Source organism: Mastigoproctus giganteus, chromosome 6 (assembly GCF_048544385.1).
Source record: "Mastigoproctus giganteus isolate SK-2022 chromosome 6, ASM4854438v1, whole genome shotgun sequence".
In the NCBI taxonomy this organism is placed as follows: domain Eukaryota; kingdom Metazoa; phylum Arthropoda; class Arachnida; order Uropygi; family Thelyphonidae; genus Mastigoproctus; species Mastigoproctus giganteus.
The window spans coordinates 210,610,357-210,637,749 of NC_143580.1; the positions used below are offsets into that span (position 1 = coordinate 210,610,357).

Below are 27,393 nucleotides of genomic sequence, written 5' to 3' on the forward strand. Positions count from 1 at the left end.
GAGTAGAAAACTTGCTTCTTGCCCTAATGGTAGCCAAGCATTCTGGTCTCTTGCCAAAGCTATTGGCCGCAACTTCTGCCCATCTCTGCTCCCACCTTAGACCAAACCAGATGGTTCTGTTGTCACTTCAGCCAAGGACAAAGCTGACCTTCTAGCATCCCATTTTTCTTCCAACTCATGTATTAATGATTTTGGTAAAACACCTCCACCATTCCCAACACACTCCATTCAATGCCTCCTGTGGTCTTCCGTCAAAAGGATGTCACAAGGATTTTGACAAATCTTGATGTTAAGAAAGCTCCAGGTCCCAATGGTATTTCTCCACTTGTTCTCATAACCTGTGCTCCTGAACTTACTCCTGTTCTTTGCCGCCTTTTTTCACTTTCTTATTCCAAAGGTGTTTTTTCTTCTGCTTGGAAATTTGCTCATATCCAGCCAGTTCCTAAAAAGGGTGACAAATTCCTCCCATCCAATTATTGTCCCATTGCAATTACTTATACTCTTTCTAAAGTAATGGAGAAATCAATTAACCGCCAACTCTTAAACTACCTAGAAACGTTCCATCCAATCAACGATTGCCAGTATGGATTCCGTCGGTTTTGATCCACTGGTGATATTCTGGCTTGTTACCCATTTATGGACTAATTCAATGGAAAAGTTCAGTGAAACACAAGCAGTTGCTCTTGACATCTCAAAGGCTTTCGATCGTGTTTGGCATAAATATCTTCTAAACAAGCTTCCATCTTATGCTGTGCCAACTGTTTTTTGTAATTGTTTATCCAGTTTTCTCTCTGATCGCTCACTAAGGCTGATGGTAGATGGCTCTCTGTCTTCTAACTTCTCCACTAATGCCAGTGTCCGCCAAGATTCAGTTCTTTCCCCCAATCTTTTCCCCTTGTATATTAATGACCTTCTTCCATTGACTGGAAATCCTATCCATAGTTTTGCCAATGATAGCACATTGCATTCCACTTTCAATTTGAGAAACCTTGTCCTTCTCAATCAGCGTCAACTTCTCAAAAATCTGCTACCAATTCCTTAAATGCCGATCTTCAGATAATTCTATAGTGGGGCAAAGACAACTTAGTTGATTTCAATCCTTCTAAAACTCAGTCTTGTCTTATATCTCGCAAAAAGAATTCTTCTGCTCCTATGCTTATCTTTTGTGACACTGCAATTTCTAGTCAAAATGATATATCTCTTTTGGGGATTACCCTGACTTTTAATCTCTTTTGGCACAAGCACATTACAAATATTGCTTCCTCTTCCTTTAAAAAACTTGATTTTCTCTTTCGCTCTCGGCATTACTTTTCTTCCAAACAGCTGTTCACTCTTTAGAAATCACAAATCTGCCCTACCATGGAATATTGTTCCCACATCTGGGGTGGTGCCCCAAAAACCTCTCTCAGGCTTCTTGATTCCGTTCAGAAGAGGACAGTTAGGTTAATTAATGATTCATCTCTAACAGAGTCTCTCCACTCGCTGTCTCATAGACGTACTGTTTCTGCTGCATGCCTGTTCTACAGATATTTCCATGGGTACTGTTCTTCTGAATTGGCTTCTATAATTCCCGCTCTCTCTTTCAAACCAGTCCGAACACGTGCCGCCACCAGCCAACATCCATTTACTGTCCAACTTCAAACTCACAGAACCAACTTTTCATCTTCCTCGTGTATTCATTGAACTGCCATTTTCTGGAACAACCTTCCCTCATATGTATTTCATGGAATTTACAGTCTACAGAAATTCAAGTCCAATGTCAGCAAATATCTTATTTCGTCTTCTCAACCTCCAACCCAAGCACGGTACTAAGTACTATAGGTTCTAATACCTCTCGTGTTTGGGGTTTACATAAAAAAAAAAAAGAAAAGAAAAAGAAAGTACAGTCGGTCCTCGTATAACACGTGTTTACATTACACGAATTCGATCATACACGATTTATAAATAGGGGAACGATATCTTATATAACACGAACCGAATTCGCTTATGCACGATTCGCCTTTGTGTTTACAAGAAATGGCAGTCGAACGCGGAATCACCTCAACCGAATGCAACACGATAGGAATGAAGAAGATTCTGAAAATGTATTTATGTGTTTTATATCAGTGAAGGGGAAACACATTTCACCATAATAACGTAAAAACCAACACAATTCCAGCTATCGATATAATCGAAAATGCAATTAGATGGAGTTTACTACCAGTTTATAACAGATTCCACTAGCAGAAATGCAACTGGAAATTGTTTTTATTGTTTTATGGTAGTAACCCCCAGAAATGTGCTTTAGTAAAATATGGGGTGTTAATAGTGTATCTCGGCCTTTACGGTGTTGCTTATTCAATTGCTATATGCGCACAGCTTTGTTTATGTGTATTAAGCGTGCCTCCTCGTTTTGTAATTGCGCTTTATTCCCTAAAAATTAGTAAAATACTTAAAAGGTGTGAAAAGGAAACGTCCTGGCGAAGACACTGCAGATTCGGAGAGAGAAAAAAAAAAGCAATATCGATAAACAGATGCGGACTGGGTTAAAAATTCTTACCCGGGAAAATTTATAGTGGCCTCATACTACAGTTTATGGCCAAAATCACACCGGCCTCCGGGATTTCCCGGTTAAGGCTTATGGCCAGTCCGCCTCTGTCGATAGAGAAAAAAATATGAAATTGTGAAACGCTTTGAGCGAAATGAAAGACCATGTGATATTGCACGTGCTACAGACCTAAATGCGGCAACCCCGAGAATTACAAAGAATGCGGAGAAAATAAAAACAACTTTCATAGCGGGAACAACTCAAAGTGTAATTAAAATCCATTAGATTAAGACACAAAGAATTGGAAGAGATGGAATGGCTGTCATCTGTTTGGATAGAAAATCAAACAAAAAACAAGTTTGCTTACAATAGAAGCAAAAGCATTAGCAATATTTTATTACGTAATAGTCGTAATAAAATACGTAAGCATTTTATTACGACTTACGTATTATAAAATACGTAAGTATTTTATTACGACTATTTTATTTAATATAATAATTTTTTTACGAATAAAATACGTATTTTATTCGTAAAAAATACTTTTTTAGTATAAAAAAATACTAAAAATACTTTATTATAATATATTATATTTTTTATTACGTATTTTAATCGTTATAAAATACGTAAGTATTTTATAACAATTAAAATTACCCGATTGTTTATTGTTTTGGTAATGTTTTGGTTACAAATGTGTGTTCAATCTTGGGTGGTCGGCACCTAACCCCATAGGGCCTGTTGTTTATATTGCACGATTTTGCATTGCACGAGAGTTTCTAGGAACACAACTATCGTGCTATACGAGGACAGACTGTACTAGGACAAGAATATTGTAGACCAGATCATCATCATCATCTACAAACGAGATAATATTCATACAAACGAGATAATATTCATAACATTCATTGACAGTACAGGAACCATTAGCAGGGAGGGATCATGGAGTTCTAAGATGGATAAGAGAGAGAGAGAGAGAGAGAGAGAGAGAGAGAGAGAGAGAGAGAGAGAGAGAGAGAGAGAGAGAGAGAGAGAGAGAGAGAGAGAGATTGCAGTTGTTATATGCAAAGGAACAAGTTTTAATTTCAGGAAACGAGATTATGACAGCTTACGGTGGCCTCTATCAAATAGGAAGATAGCCCAGAGTGAATATACATTAGAATTATGGTATGCATGAAATTAGCAATATTGAAATTTCAGATTATTTATTAGAAAAATTTTCAGGCCTAAAGGCAAGTAAGGCTCCTGGAGTTGATGGCATATACCCAATAATTTTAAAGGAATCAACAGGAGAATGCATGAAACTAATAAAGTTAATTATGAAGGTATCACTGGACTCAGGAATAATTCTGCTGGACTGGAGAAGTACCAACATACTGAAAATACATAAAGGCTGTTCTAAGACTGAAGTGAGAAACTACCAACCAATCAGTCTCATTTCAGTGGTTGGGAATATAGGATCACTTAGAAATGGAATTCTGAATGAAACATAGCATGATTTCGTAAAGGGGAAAATCAAAGCCACCGCAGCCTAGTGGTCAGGCGCACGGGTGCATAAGTACACATCCCTGGAGTGACTGGGGTCCAAGCCCGTGACTGCTAAATACAGTGCTGTTTCTTGTATTCTGTCTATCTTGTGAACTCCTCTGACCGTTTGTTCATCCCGGAGTATAAACAGAAAATTTATTTATTATTTATGTTTAACTAACCTGGTTAGCTATTTTGATAGTCACTCATGAGCAGGATGCAAAAAATAATTTGACATTTACTTGTATTTCAGCAACATATTTGACTCAGTCCCACATGAGAGGTTACTGTACAAGGCAGATCACATTGAAATGAGAGGGGAAAATCATTAATAGATTACAGAATGGCTGCAGTCAGGAGGTACAGTATTGTAATTAATAATTATCCTTCAGATTCAGTTCCACATGTGAAGATTGGTAGAATAGTTAATGATCAACACCAAGTCAATCTTCTTCAGAATGTTTCAGGGATGCTCGGAAAAGTGGCTGTTTGTTTGTTTGGGGATTTATTGGGCGCATCGGCAACTATGGCCATAGTGCGCCATACATATGGTAACTATGTATGCCATTTCTTCTCAAATAGAGAAAATGGAAAAAAGGAACCAGAAAGTATTTTTTTTTAACTAACTAAAGGAGGTGATATACTTTAATCATCTTGAGAAAGTTATAAATGCTTGAGACATTTGTTTCATTATTTAAAAGTGAAGTAAGTGTAGGAGGATCTTCTGTTGTGACTGGAGTGCAAAGATTCTGGCATTGTATATATTGGAGCATATCTTTGTGCATTCAACCAGAATGTGTTTCACTGAGAGCATTGTATTACAATGATGACATTGAGGGGGTATCTCTCCTCTTAAAAGATAACCATGAGTGATATTTGTGTGACCTATTCGCAGACGAGCCAATATTACCTCCTAATGTCGGATTGAACTGAAGCTGGAAGGCCATCGCTCAAGGTTTGGCTTGATACTTCGACGCTTATTGTTCGGTTGATTTTCCCATGATAACTGCCATTGACACATGCATTTTTCCTGGATTATTGGTCAGTAGTCTTGATGAGGCACTTTCCACTTGTTCTCGGGTGATAGGTGAGCTAATTTGGCAGCATTGTCCGCAAGTTCATTCCCAGGAATTGCCATATATCCTGGGATCCGGCAGAAGTGTATGTTTTTCCCAAGTTCTGATAAGGTATGTAAAGAGCTGACTATTCTTTTCACAACTGGGTGGGTGATGTTCATGATGTTTTTAGTGCGTGAAGTGCACTTAAAGAATCTGTGAAAATTATGCTGTTGTTAATATCAGAAGACTCAATATGATTCAGTGCAACCTGAATTGCTATTAGTTCGGCGGAAAATATACTGAGCTCACGTGACAACTAATAAGCTAATGTGATGTTTGGAAAAACTGTGGTGATTCCAATGTGGACATCATTCTTTGATCCATCAGTATGTACTATGGAAAAGCTGGGAAACTGGTCCACTACTGCATGGTATAGTTGGAAGAAGTTTTCTCTATGCAATGTAGATTTATTCCATTCATGCAGATGTAAGTCACATGAGGGTGGAATAATATTCCAAGGAGCAAGAGAGGATGGGAGGCTATGTGCTACATTGTCTAAAGTTAAATTTAGTTCTTCTAAGAGGTGTTTTATTCTCATACCCAAAGGACGATTAGCATTAGGGCAATTTTTATAGGCATAACGTAGTATCAGTTGTTGTCGCCTGATCGAGAGAGGAGGTTCGTGTGCTTCAACATATAAGCTACATATTGGAGACGTGCGACATGCTCCTAATGCAATGCGTATTCCACTATGATGGATAGGGTCAAGCCAGCGAAGGGCACTAGGTCTTGCTGAACTATAGACTGGTGCTCCGTAGTCAAGTTTCAATCTTATTAATGCTCTATATAACCGTAATAATGTAAGGCGATCAGCTCCCCAATTAGTTGCAGAGAGAACCCGGATGATGTTTAGTTTTTGTCGACATGATGTTCTTAATCTTTTGATATGCTCAACGAAAGTGAGTTAATGGTCTAAAATGATTCCTAAGAACCGTATGCTGGAATGAACTGCCATTGGTTTGCGATTCAGTTGTAGCTCTGGATTGGGGTGGAGTTTGTGCTGGCGGCAAAAATGGATGCAAAATGTTTTTTCCGGACAAAGTTGAAATCCATTAGTCTGAGCCCATGAACAGATCTTATTGCCCCTGCAACTGTCTCTCAATAGTATTCATGTTTTTCACATGACACCAAATACTAAGGTCATCTACAAACAGTGCTTTATCAATAGTGTTTGGAATCTGTCCGGCAATGGTGTTTATTGCAATTATGAAAAGTGAAGCACTGAGTACAGAGCCTTGAGGAACTCCTTCTTCTTGTGAAAATACTTGGGACAGTGAGGCTTTAAATCGAACCTGGAATGTACGCTTGCATAGGAAATTCTGTATGAAAATCGGGAGGTGACCCCCGAAGTCCATGGCAATGTAATTCACGGAGTATTCCATACCTGAACGTGGACTTATAGGCCTTACTGATATCAAAGCAGACTAACACACGATGTTCCGATCTGAGGAATGCATTCCAAATGGAATTCTCTAGTCTGACTAGAGACAGTTTTGGTGTATTTTGGGGTTTTAAATAAGTCTCTTGAAGGCAGAGACATATTGGTGAGTATTTACAGGAAAGATCGTGTAGGTCATCGATATTGGCATGGAATCCATGACAATTCCATTGTATTATTCTGTTCATTCTTTATCTCTTGTTAGACTTTCCGAGCATTTTCAGGTTGCTGAGGTTTTCTGTTTTTCACTCTTATTTTTATCTTTTTTTGGGAAGGAAGGCCTTTCGGTGTCCATGTCTTCTTCAACAAAAATTTGATGGACAGGGTCATCAGCTGATTTTTCTTTAGTGTTGTTGGTGGCTAGAAGTTAGGATATGTTTTTCTTTGAGTCCTTGATCCGGAGTGTGGAGGTTTTTGAGTGGTATGGAAATTGGTGTATTGACTGCTTGGGTTTGAGTTGCACTGTACAAAGATTTTACGTAATTCGAGAAAGACTACTCTTTTGGGGGTACTGTTAGTTCAGTTTGCGATGCGGTTGATTGGAATTTTTTGGTGGCTTGGGCATACGTAGGTCTGTTTGCATTAGTTGGTGGTGAGATGATTCTTTTTGCTTCTTGGTAAGAAACATTATGGTTTGGTTTATATTTCTGGATAAGTTTCTCACTTTTCCAGTGCTCACATGTTCTAGCATAAGCGGGATGATCTTTTTTGCAGTTTGGACATACTGATTGAGGAGCATTACAGTTTTCGCAATTGTGTTCAACTGAACCACACTTTGTGCAAGTAGGGGTTCCCTGGCAAGCTGTCTGGGAATGTCCATACTTCTGACATCAGAAACACCGTAGCGGGTTTGGGACATATGGTCTGACATTACATACCAGATATCCGGCCTTAATGGATGATGTATTAAAGGACAAGATCAGATTGCGGGTAGGAATCAGATTGCCATCTTTTCTGGTGGAGATTCTCTTGACATGAATAACTCCTTGTTCTTTCAGTTCTTCTAGTATTTCTTCTTCAGATATATCTAGTAAGTCCCAGTGTGAGATCACTCCTTTAGAGGTGTTCAGTGATCTGTGGGGCGTTACAGTTACTGGGAGTCCTGCAAAGAAATTAGTTTTCAGAAGTTGCTCAGAATGTTTGGCATTAGATATCTCAATGAGAATATCTCCTGATCTGAGTCTTTTTACGGATTTTGGAGATCCTGCTGCTCTACTTTCCAATTCCTTTTGAACTCTAAATGGAGAAAGTCTGCCAACTGCATTCTCACCAGTTGAATGGATGATCAGATAGGTTGGAATTGGAATTGGATAGGTCTCTGGCCCAGTTTTTTGGCGCTTTGCAGTTCCTGCTGTGGAACTGCAAAGTTCTATCTTTCTTTTTTGATATCTGGGTTGTGTCTGGCAGCCCAGATAAGTCTGAATTTGACATGCTCTTTTTGGCCGCGGGAAATTGTTTTTTTTTTCTCCCAGGTTACCAGCCCCGCCACGTGGAGGCAAGAGCGGTGCCATCTAGTGACCCAAGCGAAGAAAAGGGTTAGTATTAACTAAAAATAAAAGAGGGATTAAAGAAAGGTGGCTTTCCTTTCTAGGTTATAGTATTTGAATATATCTATTTAATTATAATATTCAGGAGTTATCTGACTTTCGAAACTCAGGAGAAACGTATTTACAGTTAAGCGCACTAGATAATCACTCTGGAAAGGCGCTGTGGTCACTATTATCGCTTGGCACTTGGGGCCAGAAAAGTGGCAGCTATCTTTTAATGCAGCAAAATGCAAGATCGAATAGCAACTCCAAAATAAACTTATACACTTGGTAAGTGTTGAACTAAAAACAGTAGAGGAAGTAAGGGATTGAGAATTTGCAATGCAGTTGGACATGAAGTTCTCCAAGCAGTGCAGACAGGTGGCAAGGAAGGAACTTGGTGTCCCATTCAATGAGTTATCATACATTTTCTTGTAGAGATAGAGAAATCATAATACCACTGTATAAAGCAGCTGCAAGGCTGCATTTGGAATAATTTGTTCGAGTTTGGAGACCACAAAAAAAAAAAAAAAAAAAAAAAAAACACATTGCTCTTTTTTAAAGGGCAAAGACAGGCAAGAAGTTTAGATTGGACTACAGGAAGCTTTCTTTTAACTCGTGAGCTATTGATAACTGGAATAAGTTACCTCCATGGGTAACTGAGGATGAGAGCTTGTGGAAATTCAGAATCTCAGTTAGACAGACATCTATGTGAGGCAGGAGTCAAATAGGTAGTTTAATTTATTTTATCAATCATTAATATGGGTGCATAGTTCTCACCACACTTGCTTTAAAGGTACAGCAAAAGGCATAATTTTAATTTTCCCAGTCTGAGCCACATCCTCAGATTTGTGGTGCAGGTAATAACAGTGCATATGTGGAGCCTAAGTTTCATCCTGCTCATCAGGATGAAAAAAAAAAGATTTACAAGAATAAACTTGCAAGAAAAAAAACCTACTGATTTTTTTCCTGCAAGTTTTTGTTGTAAACTTGTATGTGTGTGTGCACGCACACAAGCGCACACACACACAAAAAAACTGTCAGGGTGTTTCAGACACTTCCTTTGCCTCTGCTTAAACATTTTGACAATACACAGAAAGCAAAACCAGTAGAAACAAACAATATACACTATATGTGCAAAAAAAAAAAAAAAAAAAGCACAAGGCGTAATAGGCTACGGATTGGTAACTCATCGCTAATATTCTTATAGGGAATTATATAAGCAAATAAACTCTATATGTACTCATACTACAACTATCTTTTCATATTAAGAGAGGGAGGCAGACAAAATTGAATATGTTAACCCCACTATTAATGTTTGCCATCTATGAGCATATACAAAGATTATTATTTGTATGTAATGCAACAATTCAGTGTCATAAATACTTCCCTAAATTTTAGTAGGGTACACGTATTATGGGTAAATACAAAATGTGATGTGAAATTTTAAGAATTATTTTTGAAATCTAGACATAAAAATTGACTGCAAACAGCTGATATATTAATGGAAACAAAAATCAATTCAAACAGCTGATATATTAATGGAAATAAAAATCAGGTTGTCAAGTGTTATTATTGCTGGTAAAAGGGCTACTAATTATTACTGCTGGTAATAGGACAGATTGTCATTTTCAGGAATTACATGTGAAAGACAGTTGTTCTGAAGAACAGAAGCAGAAGTAACTTATGAGGAAGAGGAAATGTTAATTCTGTGAATTTGGAGATGGATGGATGGTGAATAGTTGTTGACTAGCTGAGGCACATATTTATTGAGTCAGGTATTTGAACTGGTTTGAAGAAAGTGGTGAAATTACTGATGTCAATTCGGTAGAATAGTGCCCATAGAAATATATACAGAAAAGGTATGCAGTAGAAACTGAAAGTATATATGACAGCAAGGGGTGATAGTTTGTAAGTGAAGGGTCATTAATTAATCTTATTGCCCTCTTTTGGATAATCCAGGAGCTTGAGAGAACTTTCAGGGCTACAGATGTGGTAACAACATTCCATGGTGGGGCAAATTTGAGATTCATAAAGAGTCAGCAGCTGTTCAATTGAAAAATAACAGCAAAAATTAAATAAAAACAGTTTTTTGATGCAGAGGAAGCAATGTTTATGATGTAATTATGCCAAGAGAGATCAGAAGTCAGAATCATCCAAATAAAGATATATGACCTTGTTTCGAAATCTGAAGGTTACTGAATGGAGACATGCTTTTCTTTCTAGTGAGAAATAACACAGGAGTGAGCTTTAGAAGGATTAAAGTTGCCCTAAGTTCACTGAAGAATTATCTGGAGATCAGAAATAAGGAATGTGCAGAGCACATTAGAGGTTGGAACTGCTTGCACACAGCCAAGTTTCTCAAACAGGAAAAAGCTAGTAGTACTAATAGAGGCATGTGATGCAAGAAAGCAAGCGTATGAGCTTATGTAGCATCAGCCAAAAAAAATAATAAAAAATATTCACACAACCATTCCCTCTAAAAGTTTGTCCAGTTCCTCCTTCAATTTATTTAAGCTATCAACTTCCACAACAGATGGAAGTTTGTTCCAGCAATTAACCGACTTCTGGCTAAAGGAAAATTTCCACACATCTATTCTACAACCGTCTTTTCCTCAATTTGAATTTATGCACCCTTAGGTTCGTAATCTGGGCAAGTGGAAGAATCCCATCAGAATTCAGCATGCTCAACCCATTCAAGGCCTTATACACTTTAATCAGATCACCTCGCAGGTACCTAGTCTCCAGCCACTGCAATTTGCAGAACTTAAGCCTTTCTTGGTAAGAGGACCCCTCTGTTCTCCTCACCAATCTTGTTGCCCTTCTCTGTACAAGCTCAAGCAAAAAATACATCCTTCCTAAAATGAGGCCTACAGACCTGTACACAGTACTCAAGGCATGGCCTGACCATTGCCTTATACAAAAGGGATAATCACTTCCCTTTGTCACATGATAATCCACAATAATAATCACCTCCTTTTCCCTGCTAGAAAAATTCCTGTATATCATTGACAAAACCCCATGACCTGCTCTTGCTGCCTGTCTGCATTGCTCAGAAAACTTCATATCGGACTGCACAATTACTCCCCGGTCTTTTTCATTTTCTACCACCCTAAGCGTAGTACCACACAGTTGGTACGTTCCTCTGGGATTACTTCTACCCATATGTAGAAAACTATCATCAAAAAAAAATAACCCCGGGAACTCACATCTAGTGAGTATGGGCTAGGCACACCCAGGGTCCTGAGCTGGATATCATCATTCTTCTCTTTCCTGGTGATTCCCTTCTACTTTTGACTCTATCTCTCTCTCTCTCTCTCTCTCTCTCTCTCTCTCTCTCTCTCTCTCTCTCAGGGTTACTCGGGAACTTTTTTTTTTTCCTGGTGCAGCATAAGCCTCAGGCTTCCTTGCATCATATGGATATTAATAATAATAAATAATAATAACAAAACTATGGAAGATTTGCAATTAGAGCAAAAAAGTCATTAATATACAAGAAGAAAAGAGTTGGAGAAAGAAATGAATCTGGGGGGATACTAGCATTAGTTAAGAAGTTAGCAAGGAGTCATCTATCATTACACAGTCAGTGGTCAGAGAGAAAAAGAGGTTAATCAGTTGCAAAACCATAAGATGGAAGGTTGTTTAGAAGCTCAATATGTCAAACACAATCAAAAGTTTTTAAAATATCTTGGGCAATTGTATGAGTTTCACAAAATGCTTCCACTGAATTTGTACAAAGATGAAATAATCAGCAGATGAAAGGTTTCATGATAACTTAAGAGTTGGCAGTTGGATTTTTCCATTAATTTGGAAAGGGTAGAGGTGAGTGCAATGGGATGATAACTGGAAGGGACAGATTATGTCACCCTTTTTAGGAAGTGGCTTGATATGAGCAAATTTAGTGAAACAAGAAAATCTCAAAAGGTGCCACAAAAATAGGAGTACACATATCGAGAACAAGTTGTAGGTAAAATGCAATCAGGACATTGAGCTTTCTTGGCATCAAGACTGTTCAGAATTCTTCTGTTTCTGATATCCTTGTGTTGGAAGACCATGAGAAGCACTGAGTGTAATGTGTTTGATATGGTAGGAGGTAATTCACCAAAATTACCAATTCAAGAGTTAGAAAACAAGAAGCAGCTAATAATCTTTATCTGAGGATGATGCAACAGAACACTCAGTAATCCAACTGTAAAGAGAAAAAGAAATCATTCAATTTTGCATTCTTATAATGCAAATGGCATGAGGCTGAGAATGGTCATGAGCAAGAGGTTCCATCTGAGAAGATGGCCATAATCAAGTTGTGATATATCTTGAGGACCATTAATATAAACTGTGTACTTTAACTCTGGCAATAGCGGTCCCAAGACCAAATGGATGAAATAGGATTACTGGTGTCAGGTGCAACCATTCATAAAACTTTTAGCATATCAATGAGGAGTACTTCAATTAATGCTAGGACATCCCCTGATAACAACAATGCTATCCACTTGGTGCAAAAAACAGCAAAAGATTTGCATATAAGCATTCAAGAATACAGCAAAGAAGGTAGTCCATATGAAGAGAATTAGAGATGGAACCTAGAACATAGGTACACTAAAAGAACGTGCAGATTTTGAAAAGGTCAAAGATAGGCACTGCTTGTGGGTAAGAAGCAAGATGGAAAGAGGAGAATTCTAAAGAGATTGGGGAAGGATATAAATTGAGATATGGCCTTAGTTGCTAATGCTCCTAAAAACCAAATAACAAACAAACAAAAAAACTCTCACTCTCACTCTCTCTCTCTCTCTCTCTCTCTCTGCTTTTCCATCAGTTGTCTCATACAAAAACATATATATATACACTGTATATATATGTTCTTCTTTATACTCCAGCACAACCACCATGTCAGTGGAGTTTACAATAAATGATCAATACAAATATTAATCGTATTTAGCAGCATGGGCTTGAACCCCCGGTCCACTGAAAGAGCATGTGTTACTGCATTCACACTCCTGACCACTCAGCAACGTCAGGCCCTAATATATATTCTTATATTCTTTATTCTTATATATATATATATATATATATATATTCAGAAACTGGTGCTATCATGTCATTAAATTTCTTTGTATTTGGCCTTCATTTTCTAAATTATTCAGGAGTAATTCTCCAACAGTACCCTCTTCTTCCTTATATCCCCCGTCTCTCTTTCTTTTGTGTCCTATAGTTTTATTGGTTAAGTTCATTTTCACTCTACTGGTTTACCATGCTACTGGCATATATTTTATTTAAGTTTATCACACACACAACATGGGATTACAATTGAAGGCAATTTTGGGAGAGTGCTTAACAACACAGCAAGTGGTTTTGAATATGGGAATTAAAGGGCTGACAGAGGGAGAGCAAAGGAATAAGGCACTTAACAGGACAAAATGGTGGGAAGTGGATGCCAAAAGATAACTTTTAGGGAAAAAAAACTAAAAAAGCAAATCGGAACATAAGCAAGGTACTGGTAAGGGTGACTGATGTAATAAGGCAGAGTGGGAAAGAATGGTAGGAGGAATAAGAAAAGTTTTTATCACCCAAAAGAGATGTGGTGGAATGAAGAAGTGCAGGAAGTAATTTTAGAGGTGGCTTTTAAGAGATAGCAAAGGACTATAGAAAAGACAGATTGGGGAGTGTATAAGAGTGTTAGCAGGGACAAAAAAAAAAAAAAAATTGTGAGCAAGAAAAAATTTGAAAGATATGATGAGTTGTATTAGTAGATCGGATACTAGAGAAGGAGAAAAAGAAATCTGCCAACTGGCAAAGTCAAGAAAACATAGAACAAGATATGCGGAACCTATAAGATGTATCAAAGATAAGAATGGACAAATTCTGACAACAGAGGAGGCCATTAATAATGGAAAAGGTATTTTAAAGATTTATTAAATGAGAAATTCCCAAGAAAGCCAGTAACTGCAACAGAGCTGAATATAGCAAATTGACAGGCATCAACTGATGAAATAGAAGTGGTTTGTCTAAAATGAAGTGTTGTAAGGCAGTAAGTCCAGATGGAGTACCAAAGGACATCTATTGGGACATATAGGAATCAATGAGTGATAGAATTATCTAATAAAATCATCAGCAAGGGCAGAATGCTAGATGCACGGAGGGAAAAGCTTTCTTGTTCCAATATATTAAAATAACGATGATAACCAAAAAATTACTAGGGAATCAAATTGATGTGTCAAACTATAAAGACATGGGTATGAGTAATTGAGCATAGGTTGACGGATGAAATAAATATCGTAAAGAACTGGTTTGGTTTTATGTCAAGCAGGTCAACCATGGAACCAATATTTTGTATGAGACAACTGATGGAAAAGCAGGGAGAGAGAGATTTTTTGTTTGTTTGTTATTTGGTTTTTAGGAGCATTAGCAACTAAGGCCATATTGCTCTGGGGATATGCGGTGGTCATTCCCTGACCTTTCCACATCCTCTGTATTTGGTGGTCACGGGCTCGAACCCCGGTCTAATCAAGAAGCATGTGCTACGCACTGCTGCTCCTGCCTACAAGAGAAAGAGAGAGAGAGAATAGAAAGAATTTGCATATGGTTTTACTGACCTGGAAACAGTTTATGATAGGGTTCCAAAAGAAGTATTATAGAGTGTTACAGAAGTTTATATCCTGGGGTTACATCAAAATTTTTAAGGTACATATGAGGGTGCAGATTACTGGTGAAGGAATAATTGTGGAGAGACTGATGATTTTTTTTAGTGAGGGTGGGCTCACATCAAGGTTTTGCTCTGAGTCTTTTTTTTTTTTATTATTATTATTTACAATGCTGTTATACAAGTTGACAGGGAACAATCAGGAGGAGATGTTTGTTTTTTTTTTTTTTTTGTTAGTTATTGGTGCATCAGCTTTTGTGGCCATAATGCACCTCCCATGGTTTTTGCATTTTTTACTGTAATCCAAGCGCGAGGCGAGATTCAAACCCGCGACCTTTGGGTTGTCAGGCAGGCATGTTACCCACCTGACTAGCCCGGCCGGCCAGGAGGGGATGATATGCCATGGTGTATGATGTTTGCTGATGATGTGGTACTGATTGATCAATCAAGAGAGGGTGACTGGAAGACTAGAGGAAGGGAAGGAAATGAACTAAAACAGAATAAAACAGGACTAAAACAAATGCAATTTTGGAGATGAAAATAGACAGTAAAATATAGTAATAAGGATAAGGGAACAGAAGGTAAAGCAGGGTAATTCATTCAAATATCTGGATTCAATAATATAACAGGATAGAAATATTGATGGTGATGTGACCAATAAGAATTTGTGGTGAACAGCTGAAGTGGAACCAGGTAAGTGTATAGCCAAGTATGTGACCAGCAAGTTCAAATTAGTTTTATAAAGCAGCAATGAAACAAGCTATATTATATGGCTCAAGAGTGATAGCCTTCAAAAAAAGACACATCAATGGTTTCACATGGCAGAAATATGAATGTTGAGATGGCCGAGTGGAGTTACCAGAAGGTATAAAGTGAGAGATGAATATGTTAGAGGAAGCCTAGGGGTTGCAACAATTGAGGATAAAATAAAATCAGGGAGACTAAGGTGGTTCAAAATGAACCAGTAAATAGGATCCTGGAATTGTGTGCAGATGGTAAATGAGGACGGGGATGATCTAAGAGGTATGGATGGAGGTGATGGAAAGGGATATGGAGGAGTGTTGAGTTAGAGCGGGCTAATCCCAAGATAGAAAGGAATGGCATAGAACCCAAAAAGATGACCCCCAAATAGATGGAACTAAGCTATGGAAGAAGACTTTAAAGGATTGTTGGTGAGAAAAAGTAATATAACAGGATAGGAATATTGCATCAAGCATGTTTGGGCGTGTAGCTAGGATTGTCTAATATTCCAACAAGAAAATAAAAAAAGTTGTGTAAGGTCATTAGTAATCACAAAATCCACAGCTTCCCAACCAAATGGGTCTATGCAACTAGAAAGCTGAAGTCAGCTGGAGTTGTGAAAATTGATTAGAAAATGTGCCAGTGGTGGGTATCCAATGACGAATAAAAATAAAATAAATAAAATATACAGGAATCCCTCGATTAGCACGATTAATTGGTTCCGCGAAAATGGCACGCTATGCGAAATCGTGCTAATGGAAGTTAATAATCAATACAAAATAGCCTAATTCGTTCCAAGACCTACATATACAAATCAATATTTTTAAAAATACGTTTTTTTTATGGCAATTTAATGTATAGCAGTATAAAAGCAAAGGATAATTATAAATATTTGCAGTACAGTAATCAAAAGTTTATAAAAATTAAAAACATTACAATATAAAACTCGCTTTATTTCTTTGTAAAATATTTCAAAAGGCTGGTTTCCACAGATTTTTCTTTCTTCCTTTCATCATAAATTTGCTTGTATGGATACACATCTCTTTCAATGTTCCTGCGAATTTGCATGCGCTCAATATCTGGGTCTGTATCCATGATTAGTTGTTTCAAAATTTCAGCTGCGCAAAATATTCCTTCAAGTTCTTTTAATGTCAACTTCTTTTCTTGAACATTTTCTTCCTCACAAATTTCTGCCTCGTCATATGCTCGTTGTTCATCAATATTAAGGAGATCAGAATCACTTAATTGTTCTGAATTCCAGTGATTCCAGCAATTTGCGAACATCACTGTTGTCGATTTCATCAAAGCCTAGATCTCTTCCAATATTTGCTATTTCATCAATAACAGTGTTGACATGGGTGAAACTACAGAAATCATTTGCACAATGTGGCAAAATATGTTTCCAAACTGCTCTCATATTGCTGGATGTTACTTCATACCATGACTCATGAATATTGTCTACTGCTTTCCTGATGATGTAATTTCTACAAAATTCAACTGAAGAAACTGCACCATCTCCAGTTGTTGCTTCAATTGTTTGCGCATATGTTCTGCATAATAATAGGCCTTAAAAGTAGCGATTATGCCTTGATCCGTAGGCTGTAAAAGACGTTGTATTTGGAGGTAAAAAAATAACTTTCACATTTTCACACAAATCAGAAAGTGCTGGTGGGTGGCCCAGGGCATTGCTAAAATTAACAAAATTTTGAATGCAAGATTTTCTTCACAGTAGGCCTTAACTTTCGGACAAAAATAGCTAATGAAAAATAAAGCTTTTGTGACCCAAGCTTTTCTATTAGAGCGCCAACAACAGGTAAGCGTGCTTTATTAAAACCTTTACCGAAAGATCTGGGAGTTTCATTTCTATAGATAACCATAGGTTTTAATTTCAAATTGCCTTCTGCATTGCTTCCCAATAAAAGTGTTATTCTATCTTTGGAAATTTTATAGCCTGGTTGAGCCTTTTCTTTTTTTGCTAGAAAGGTTTTTTCATTCATTTCCAAAAAAGGCCTGTTTCATCGACATTAAATATTTGTTGATCTGCGTAGCAGCCGTCATCAACAATTTTCTTTAAAATTTCGGGAAATTTCGTGGCTGCATCTTTATCTGCACTTGCCAGTCAATGCAATATTATGCAGTCCTGTTCTTTTCTTAAAACATTCAAACCAGCCTTTACTGGCAATGAAATTTTCTTCCATTTCCACTTTAATCACTGTTTCTTTTGAAGAGCTTGCTTGAATATTTTCTTCGGTTACCATTCTGCCCAATTTTCTATCGTTGACTTTTCCTTTAACATTGCAAAAATACTCAAGGATTTTGTTTTTATGGTCATTGTGCAGATTGGAATTATTTTTTGATTGCAGTCTTCTATCCAAATGGCTAAAAGATATTCTATCTCAATCATCGTGACATTTCTATTTCTTGTGGTTTGTGTGCATGTTGACGATGAAGCAAGCTTACCTTTTTCCTTATATGCACTGGCTTTACTTAAAATCGTCCGAACCGTTGATTCAAGCATTCCAAGATGTCGAGAAATTTGTATTTTACCATCACCATCTTCAAATCTTTTTATGACTTCAATTTTTTCATCTAACGTCATCACTTTTCTTTTCTTTTTAACAGAGGCATTATCAGATACACTTTTCCTTTTATCCATAGTTAATAATTACGTAATATATAAAAAATTTAATAGAAATTAATGTAATTAATTAGTATGCACTGTAATTAATGGTGGGAGATATATGGGAGTCTGCATATTAACACAGAACGCAAGAACAACTGAAAGCAACTGATCTGCATGTACATAATAAATGCGGTGCGGCCAGTGTTGTCCTTCAGAGTGCATGACGTTAGAAAATAATTCAATTGTAATAATACACGTTTGAAATAATCCATTTCTTTTTAATTTCTTATGGCAGAAAAACAAACTAGCTTCCCACACTGTATCTTGTGTTCGTTTTTGTTTCTTTCTCGATAACACTTCTCAATGGGAAGGTATGATGCGACACGAAATAAAAGTAACTCCCTTTTGTGAACAGAGCCACGCCCTCACTAAGAAAACAAACGATGGCGAAGGTAAAGAAAGCCTGCATGAGAAGCACGCAAAAGTTCAATGAAATTTACTGGTAAAAGTACTTTGCCATAATGGCATTTGTATTGTTGCTCTCTCAGTAAACATACAATGGCTATTATTGGTCAGGAGTAGAAATTGAATCCCATGGGAGACTGAAACCCTCCGGAAGTGGAGGGGATAACCTGACCTTTTTTCTTTAGAATCACTGGTGGACTAGTGGATAAATTGTTTATTAAGAAAAAAAAGGCAAAGGTAAAGGAAGCCCACAGGAGAAGCACGGCAAACTTCGTAAAAGTTTAACGGTGAAACTACATTATGAACATTTTTTACAACGCCAGAACTTCCAATATGACTCTGTTCGTGATTTAATTAGTTAATTCAATTAGTTATTCTAAAGAAAAAGGGTAGGTTACCCCCCCCCACAACACTTCGGGAGCATTTCAAGCTCCCGTGGAATTCAACTTCTACTCCACGCCGATAACACCCACAGTCTGTTTACTGAACAAGCAAAAATACAAATGCCGTTACGGAAAAGTACTTTTACCAGTAAATTTCATCGAACTTTTGCATGCTTCTCGCAGGCTTTCTTTACCTTAGCCCAAGCGATGTATTTCTATAATGTTTTCTAATGTTATGCATACTTTAGTGTATTTACATTCGTAGCTGAGTACTGACTTTTGTAGCATCACCATCTTCAGTTTCTTTAGGCCAAGCCAAAATACCGCGCTAATTGAAATTTTGATTTGTGCTAATCGAAAATTGATAGCTAAATATAAACCGTGCTAATTCGAGTTTCGCGCTAATCGAGGGATTCCTGTAGTTACTAAACAAGAGGTTTTAGGTAAGCTAAGCAAGAATCTTGAATTCGTTACTGCAATGCAAAACTTAGCCATTCGTCTTATTATGAATTGCAATGTTGATTAACAGTATATCTCATTACCTGAGAAAGTTCAAAGTTAAAGGCTAGTGGGTTTACCCGAGTCCAGTAGAAGACTGATCCTCAAAAAAATAAAAATATTATATTTTTTATTATTTTATTTATTTTTTTTTTGAGCAGCACAAAGGTAAAGTGTGTGAAGTAAGAACCTTATGGTTTAACTGATGTATTTCTATATGCTGATGTATTTTTGTCATAACACAAAATTATTCGGTTTAAAAGTTGATCTTCAGTCCATCTTTAATAAATTTAAAAGAGAAAGGAATAGTAAAATGTCACTGTCATTCAAATTACACGCATAAGAGTGAAATAATTATATAGCAGAAATTACTTCTCTGGTACAAAAATTCTCTTTTAGAAGGGAATAACTTACCTAATAACACATGATCTAAGAGGGACTAGATGTTGCATTATGGAACCAATGTTCATCCATAATTTTAGCTGTCAAAAGAAATGGTTGCATGATCAGAACATAAAATTAGAAAGAGAAAAATATGAACTATTCATTATATCTTTAAATAAATGAGCATTCAATACAAAGATCTTTTTAGAAATCTAGGAAGTTGTTTAAGTATTTGGCATTAAACTAGGTTCAACAGCCAAATTAAATGTCTGCAATCATTCTGATTATCATTCTTTTTATCAATACACATAGTTCCCACATTTGCAAAGTTTTCAACAGTTTTTGCTATCATCAGCAGACCAGATTGAGAATCTCAAACATTTTCTCTTCCTTCAGCAAACCATTTGTCAAAAATTTTCCCCTTCAACAGCCTCCCCATAAACTTCTTGTAGCAGTTCCTAACTTTTGGCGAGATTTTTCCTCACTTTAATCAAATACAGCCATCCCTTGATTTGCGCAGTTTCACTATTGCACAGTCAGGTATTTACCTCCAAAATTTTAGATTTTAGATTGCGCAGCGCGTTTCGCTACCTGTGAGATTTTTGTTTACGAAATTTTTTTACTGTAAAAAATGTAAAAAATTTTTGTTTACTTCATTCAAAACTAGGAATGAAGAGTAGATTTTGAAAATTTATTTGTTTTTTTACATGATTGAAGATTTCATTGAAGGAGAAATATATTTCACCATAATAACGTAGAATCCCACAGAATTCCAGCTGTTGGTATTATTGCAAATGCAATAAGACTGAGTTTACTACCAGTTTATAATTTGATTGCACTAACAGAAAAGCCCAATAAACCGGAAAGTGCAAATTGTTTTTACTGTTTTATGGTCGTGACCTCCAGAAATGTGCTTTAGAATAATATCACAACAGCATTCAAAACTGATTCTTATAACCAAACAAGCAATAAACAGTGGTGTGTCTGTCCGATTATTTTTGAAACAACTTCCTCATTTGGGAACCTCTTCATCAGTTATTCTACATTAGCTGTTCAGACAGAATATTTTTCTGGTTCGCGCAATGTAAACTGTTTAATCGGTGAGCATTGCCTTTGCTGAATTAATATTTCTTGTCTATATAAAGTGTGTGTTTAATTAGTACCTAAAATGAAGAAAGCTACAACAAAAATTTTTTTTTTAATTTAGAGGGAAAATTAAAAATCGTTAAGCAGTTATAAAAATGGCAAAAAGGTTGTGACATTGACCAAGAAATACAGCATAAAGGAATCTAGCATTCGACGAATCAGTTATGCGTTCCACATCATTGGCTGCAAAAAGCACTACAAAAGTGAGAAATCCGTTAATAGAGAAAACTGAAAAATTGCTTTCTTTCTGGATAGAAGATAATAATCAAAAGAAAATGCCTCTTAGTTCAGATATTATTTGCACCAAAGCTCTACAAATTTTTAATCATTTATATAAGAATAAGAAGCCAGCCCATCCAATGCAGACATCTTTCAGGCCAGTAAGGGTTGGTTTGAAAATTTTAAAATATGTCAAAGTCTTCACAATCTAAAATTAACAGGTGAAGAAAGCCAGTGCAGCTACGGAAGCTGCCTCTCTGCATCCGAAAACTTTCAAGGATGTTATTGTGACTGAGGGCTATCTAGCAAGTCAAATGTTTAATGCTGATGAGACTTGTTATGAACATTCATTTCAAAAGAAGAGAAAATCACCCCAGGTTTCAATGTTGCAAAAGATAGGTTAACACTTTTGTTATGTGGCAATGCAGAGGGTGACTTTTAAGTGTAAACCACTGCTAATTTAATTTGGTCCTTGAGGTTGTCACAGACATTCTCTCAGATATGCCAGACAAGCTGTACTTGCTACCTGAGAGTCTAAAACGCTGATGGAACTGATATTCGGATGACACTAAAGTCAAGTGGCCCAAATTTTGGCGAAGTCCGGAGACGGTCTATGACAGCCAAATCCTCTTCTTGCAACTTCACGATGGTGGGACTGTTAGTAATCCTGGGTATAACCTCCATGCACAAGTACATGGTGGGTGACCACCCAGGTGTGAACCAACGTAAGCAGGGGTCGAGGTGTGGCGCCCACACCACATGGAAGAACGCTGCCCCTCTATGTTACCAGGCAGTACTAGGTAGTAGATGACTCTCATCAACCGGTGAAATACCACCACTTTGCTTATTGGAGGCTTGAAGTGGTGTAACCCATGTTTAGTCTCTAGAGCTAAGTTCCGGCCAACCCTTCCCTATCTCTTCCATCATGCAGTATGAGTGATGATTTTTGAGGTTATGATGAATGTCGTGGCGAGATCCAATATTCCTTACATTTCGAGGGTACAGCTCTAAAACAGTGTTTGCAGGCCGGCCGCTAGATAGTACACCGGACCAAACCTATTGGTAACTCTCTAGGAGGCTTCCGGATCAGCTAGTGTATAATCTTGCTACCTCTACTCTGCCAGATAGTGATTGGAGGGAGTCCGAATAATGTGTATGCGGGGAGCATTGTCAAGGCCACGTTATGTCAAGGATCTGGGTATATTCTTACCATGTGTATGCCATATCCAAAAATTTCATTACTTCATACAGCATGCCCACCCACTTTTCCTTACTATTCAATACACAATGAATTGTCAAACTAATAGAGCAAGCTTATCTGCGAAAAGATCTAAACCTCCCAAGCACTTCCTAATTCATTTCACAAATATACGTGGTCCCAATTCTAATCTCAACGATGTCCATTTCCACTTGCAGTCTGCCAAATCCCATGTACTTTTTCTGACAGAATCTCAGTTATTGGTTGATTCAACTACTGCTCATCTCAGATGCCCAAATTATTCGCTGTATGATTCATTTCCCCTCAAAGGTGGTACTTGTGCATATGTCCATTCTGATATTCCCTGTCAGAGACTTGGCAGTTTGGAATCTCCTCTCTTTGATCTTCTCTGGCTTAAAATCTCTCTACCTCATTGTGTCAAATTCATCTGTTGTCTCTACCGTTCTCCCAACTCCACTAATCACTTGGAGCTCTTTGACTTCCTCTCTTTGCAACTTGACTTTCTCCAATCCAACTTTCCTAACAGTGAGGTAATTTTCCTTGGTGATTTTAATGTTCACAACTCCAGCTGGCTTCCATTTTCTAGTCACACCAACCTAGCTGGTCAAGATGCTGAGGCTTTTGCAATTACTAAGGACCTTGCACAGATTGTTCATTTACCTACAAGAATACCGGACAATCCTAATCATACAGCCAATACGCTTGATATTTTTCTCACAAACAACCCTTCTAAGTATACGGTCAAAGTAAGAGCTCCTTTAGGCACTTCAGATCACAACTTGGTGATTGTCCCTTCTCCAATGGAGCCTTTATCTCATGGCTATTACCAACCTCGTGTTGTTTGGAATTGGAATTTGGAAAGAATGCAAAATGGGATGACCTGCGAGATTTCTTTTCTTCTTTTCCTTGGTTGGATTACTGTTTCAAAACTTCTGATGTCAACGCTTGCTCAGATAGTTTCAGTGAAATTATTCTTGCAGGAATGGAATCCTTTATCCCACACTCCACTTTAAAATCTCGTCCTTTGTCTAAACCTTGGTTTTCCAATAAATATGCTAAGGCTGTTCAAGGGAAGAATGTTGTTGGCTTGTTTCTAATTCTTCAGTTTCATTTTCTGCCTACCCCAAAGCTGGCAACAATTGTAAAGCCATTATTAATCAGTCCAAACTAGAGTTTGAACAGGCTAAGAGTAGAAAACTTGCTTCTGGCCCTAATGTTAGCCGAGCATTCTGGTCTCTTGCCAAAGCTATTGGCCGCAACTTTTGCCCATCTCTGTTCCCACCTCTGTCCAAACCAGATGGTTCCGTTGTCACTTCAGCCACGGATAAAGCTGACCTGCTAGCATCCCATTTTTCTTCCAACTCATGTATTAATGATCTCGGCAAAACACCTCCCACCATTCAATGCCTCCTGTGGTCTTCCGTCAAAAGGATGTCACAAGGATTTTAACGAATCTTGATGCTAAGAAAGCTCCAGGTCCCGATGGTATTTCTCCACTTGTTCTCAAAACCTCTGCTCCTGAACTTACTTCAATTCTTTGCCGCCTTTTTTCACTTTCTTATTCCAAAATCTGAAAATTTGAAATTTGCTTGGAAATTTGCTCATATCCACCAGCCAGTTCCTAAAAAGGGTGACAAATCCCTCCCATTGCAATTACTTCTACTCTTTCTAAAGTAATGGAGAAATCAATTAACCGCCAACTCTTAAACTACCTAGAAACGTTCCGTCTGATCAATGATCGCCAGTATGTATTCCGTCAGTGTCGATCCACTGGTGATATTCTGGCTTATGTTACCTATTTATGGACTAATTCAATGGAAAGGTTCGGTGAAACACAAGTAGTTGCTCTTAACATCTCAAAGGCTTTCAATCGTGTTTGGCATAAAGGTCTTCTAAACAAGCTTCCATCTTATGGTTTGCCAACTGTTTTTAGTAATTGGTTATCCAGTTTACTCTCTGATTGCTCACTGAGGGTGATAGTAGATGGCTCTCTGTCTTCTAACTCCTCCACTTATGCCGGTTTCCCCCAAGGTTCAGTTCTTTCCTCCACTCTTTTCCTCTTGTATATTAATGACCCTCTTCCATTGACTGGAAATCCTATCCATAGTTTTGCCGATGATAGCACATTGCATTCCACTTTCCATTTTGATAAACCTTGTCCTGCTCAATCAGCTTCAACTTCTCGAAAATCTGCTACCAATTCCTTAAATGCCGATCTTCAAGTAATTCTCCAGTGGAGCAAAGACAACTTAGTTGATTTCAACCCTTCTAAAACTCGGTCTTGTCTAATATCTCGCAAAAAGCATTCTTCTGCTCCTATGCTTATCTTTAGTGACACTCCGATTTCTAGGCAAAATGATATCTCTTTTGGGGATTACCCTGACTTCTAATCTCTCTTCGCACAAGCACATTACAAACATTGCTTCCTCTGCATCTAAAAAACTGGGTTTTCTCTTTCGCTCTCGGGGTTACTTTTCTTTCAAACAGCTGCTCACTCTGTATAAATCGCAAATCCGCCCTGCCATGGAATATTGTTCCCACATCTGGGGTGGTGCCCCAAAACCTCTCTCAGGTTTCTTGATTCTATTCAGAAGAGGGCAGTTAGATTAATTAATGATTCATCTCTAACAGAGTCTCTCCACTCGCTGTCTCATAGACGTACTGTTTCTTCCATGGGAACTGTTCTTCTGAATTGGCTTCTATAATTCCCGCTCTCTCTTTCAAAACAGTCCGAACACGTGTCGCCACCAGCCAACATCCGTTTACTGTCCAACTTCAAACTCACAGAACCAACTTTTCATCTTCCTCGTTTATTCATTCAACTGCCATTTTCTGGAACAACCTTCCTTCATACGTATTTCCTGAAAATTACAGTCTACAGAAGTTCAAGTCCAATGTCAACAAATATCTTCTTTCATCTTCTCAGCCTCCAACCCAAGCACGGTACTAAGTACTATAGGTTCTAATACCTCTCGTGTTTGGGGTTTACATAAAAAAAAAAAAAAAAAAAAAAAAAACCATCAGAAAATCTTCGTGCTTTTAAAGGAATATCAAAAAGCTCCTTACCAGTTCACTGGAAATCAAACAAAAAAGCCTGGATGACAGCTAAAATCTTCGACGATTGGTTTTAAATTTCTTTTGCATCAAAACAAAAAGATATTGCCTGAAGAAGAACATAGCGTTCAAAATCTTGCTCATTCTTGACAATGCTCCCAGTCATCCTGCACATTTGTCTAATCTGCACCCAAATGTGAAAGTTACCTTTCTCCCAGCGAATACAAGTTCGTTAATTCAGCCGATGGACCAAGGTGTCATAGCTTCTTTAAACTTTATTACCTAAGAAGATCTTTTTTACAATTGGTAGAAGCTCCAGATGGAATAGGCAATCTTTCAATTCGGGATTTGTGTGGGGTAAAGTTAAGAACTCTACAATGAATGCAGTGTGGAAAAAGCTGTGGCCACATAGCTGCACTAAAGAAGCCACAGTCAAAATGACAGAGGAAGTTGAGATTGTGAGAATTGGCAAAATGATTAGCGGAGAGGGATTTGAATAACTGGAACCGGCAGATATCACAGAAGTCCTTGAATCTCATAGAGAACAATTATCAGTGGACGATATTTTTTTGTAATGTGAAGAAGATGACAAAAATGATAAAAACAAAGAAGATGCACACAAAAATTTGACCACAAAGACTCTAGCTGAATTTTTAAGACTTGCAAATCAGCTTAGCCAAGAAGCTCTGGATATGGATCCTAATTTTGAAAGGAGTTTAAATTTTCAAAGAACTTTATCATTAGCTTTAGTTCCTTATGAAGAAATTTATAGTGTGTGCTTTTAAACAAACAATTTTAACTAATTTTTTTCAGAGTGCCGAATACTGTTGAAGTTTATCAAAGGAAAACAGCGACGAAGAAGCAATGAATTTAGATTAAAAATCTAGAAGTATTAGCAAGATTAATTTTATGGACATGTTTCTAATTTTTTTTTTTTCTTAACGAATGACGATAATTTTTTTTTTCAATTTAACTTTTTTTGCACATTTTTTTTGTGTACAGGTAGGGAACCCTCATTATGTCATATAAACTACGTTTCGCATTGCTTTCCAGGAACGTAACCCCCGTGCAAATCAGGGGATGACTGTATGTCGAATGTTCATGCAACATTCAATATATTTGTCAGACAGTATTTTTTGAAATAATAGTCACTTTAATTTATGACATGTATAATAAATGCAAAACTCACAACTACTGTAACAATTATATGAAGAAACAATACAACATGAACTTTGTCATTGGTCTTGACAATGGCTTACCATGGCCACGTGTCGTACAATATGGCAAGTATAATTAATCTGATTCTAAGGTTTCATCCTGAAATTACTTCTAGACTGAGCTGCTTTTGGTACATTTTTTTTTTTCTTTCAGAACACCATGAAAGATATAGTCACTCAGATATAACTACAGTAATCATGGAGGCCACAAATCAGTTTATAATCACATCATTCAAGATAATATGCATTGTCTGTAATGATGTACTCACTGAGGTTCTGGGACTGCAAGTGGCTCAAGAGTTTGCGGATTAATTCGACAGAGAACATTAATAGAGACAAAGGCTTGCGGATTCATCCCCTCTTTGAGGCTATGATCCTCAGAAGGGATGAATGATTTCATATGACGCACTCCCGAGCCGCTTCCAGTCTAAGTGCATAGGAGAATAGAACACGTGGTGATGAAATGCGTGATTTAGACCATAAACCTGCTGGTACTTAAGATGCACCACAGTACAAGGAAGCTACCACTGAGGAAGAAGGCAGGAGCCTTCGAAAGCTACGGTCGGTTTTATCGCTCTTAACCCGGTATTTTAATGTATTTTATTCAATGTATATATATATTTTATGTATTTTATCCTTTTTAGTTGTAAAGTTATTTTAATTGTAAATATATAGTA

General features: G+C 37.4%; 1 protein-coding gene across 1 annotated transcript in view; it reads right to left on the reverse strand.

Moving 5' to 3' along the window:
- puf (ubiquitinyl hydrolase 1 puf) overlaps positions 1-27,393 on the reverse strand; it is a 1,022,896-nt gene that overhangs the window by 905,413 nt on the left and 90,090 nt on the right. Inside the window, exon 5 of the mRNA XM_090376705.1 lies at positions 19,892-19,959. Within this exon, the coding sequence (XP_090232831.1) occupies positions 19,892-19,959 (68 nt within the window). The remainder of the gene's footprint in view (positions 1-19,891; positions 19,960-27,393) is intronic.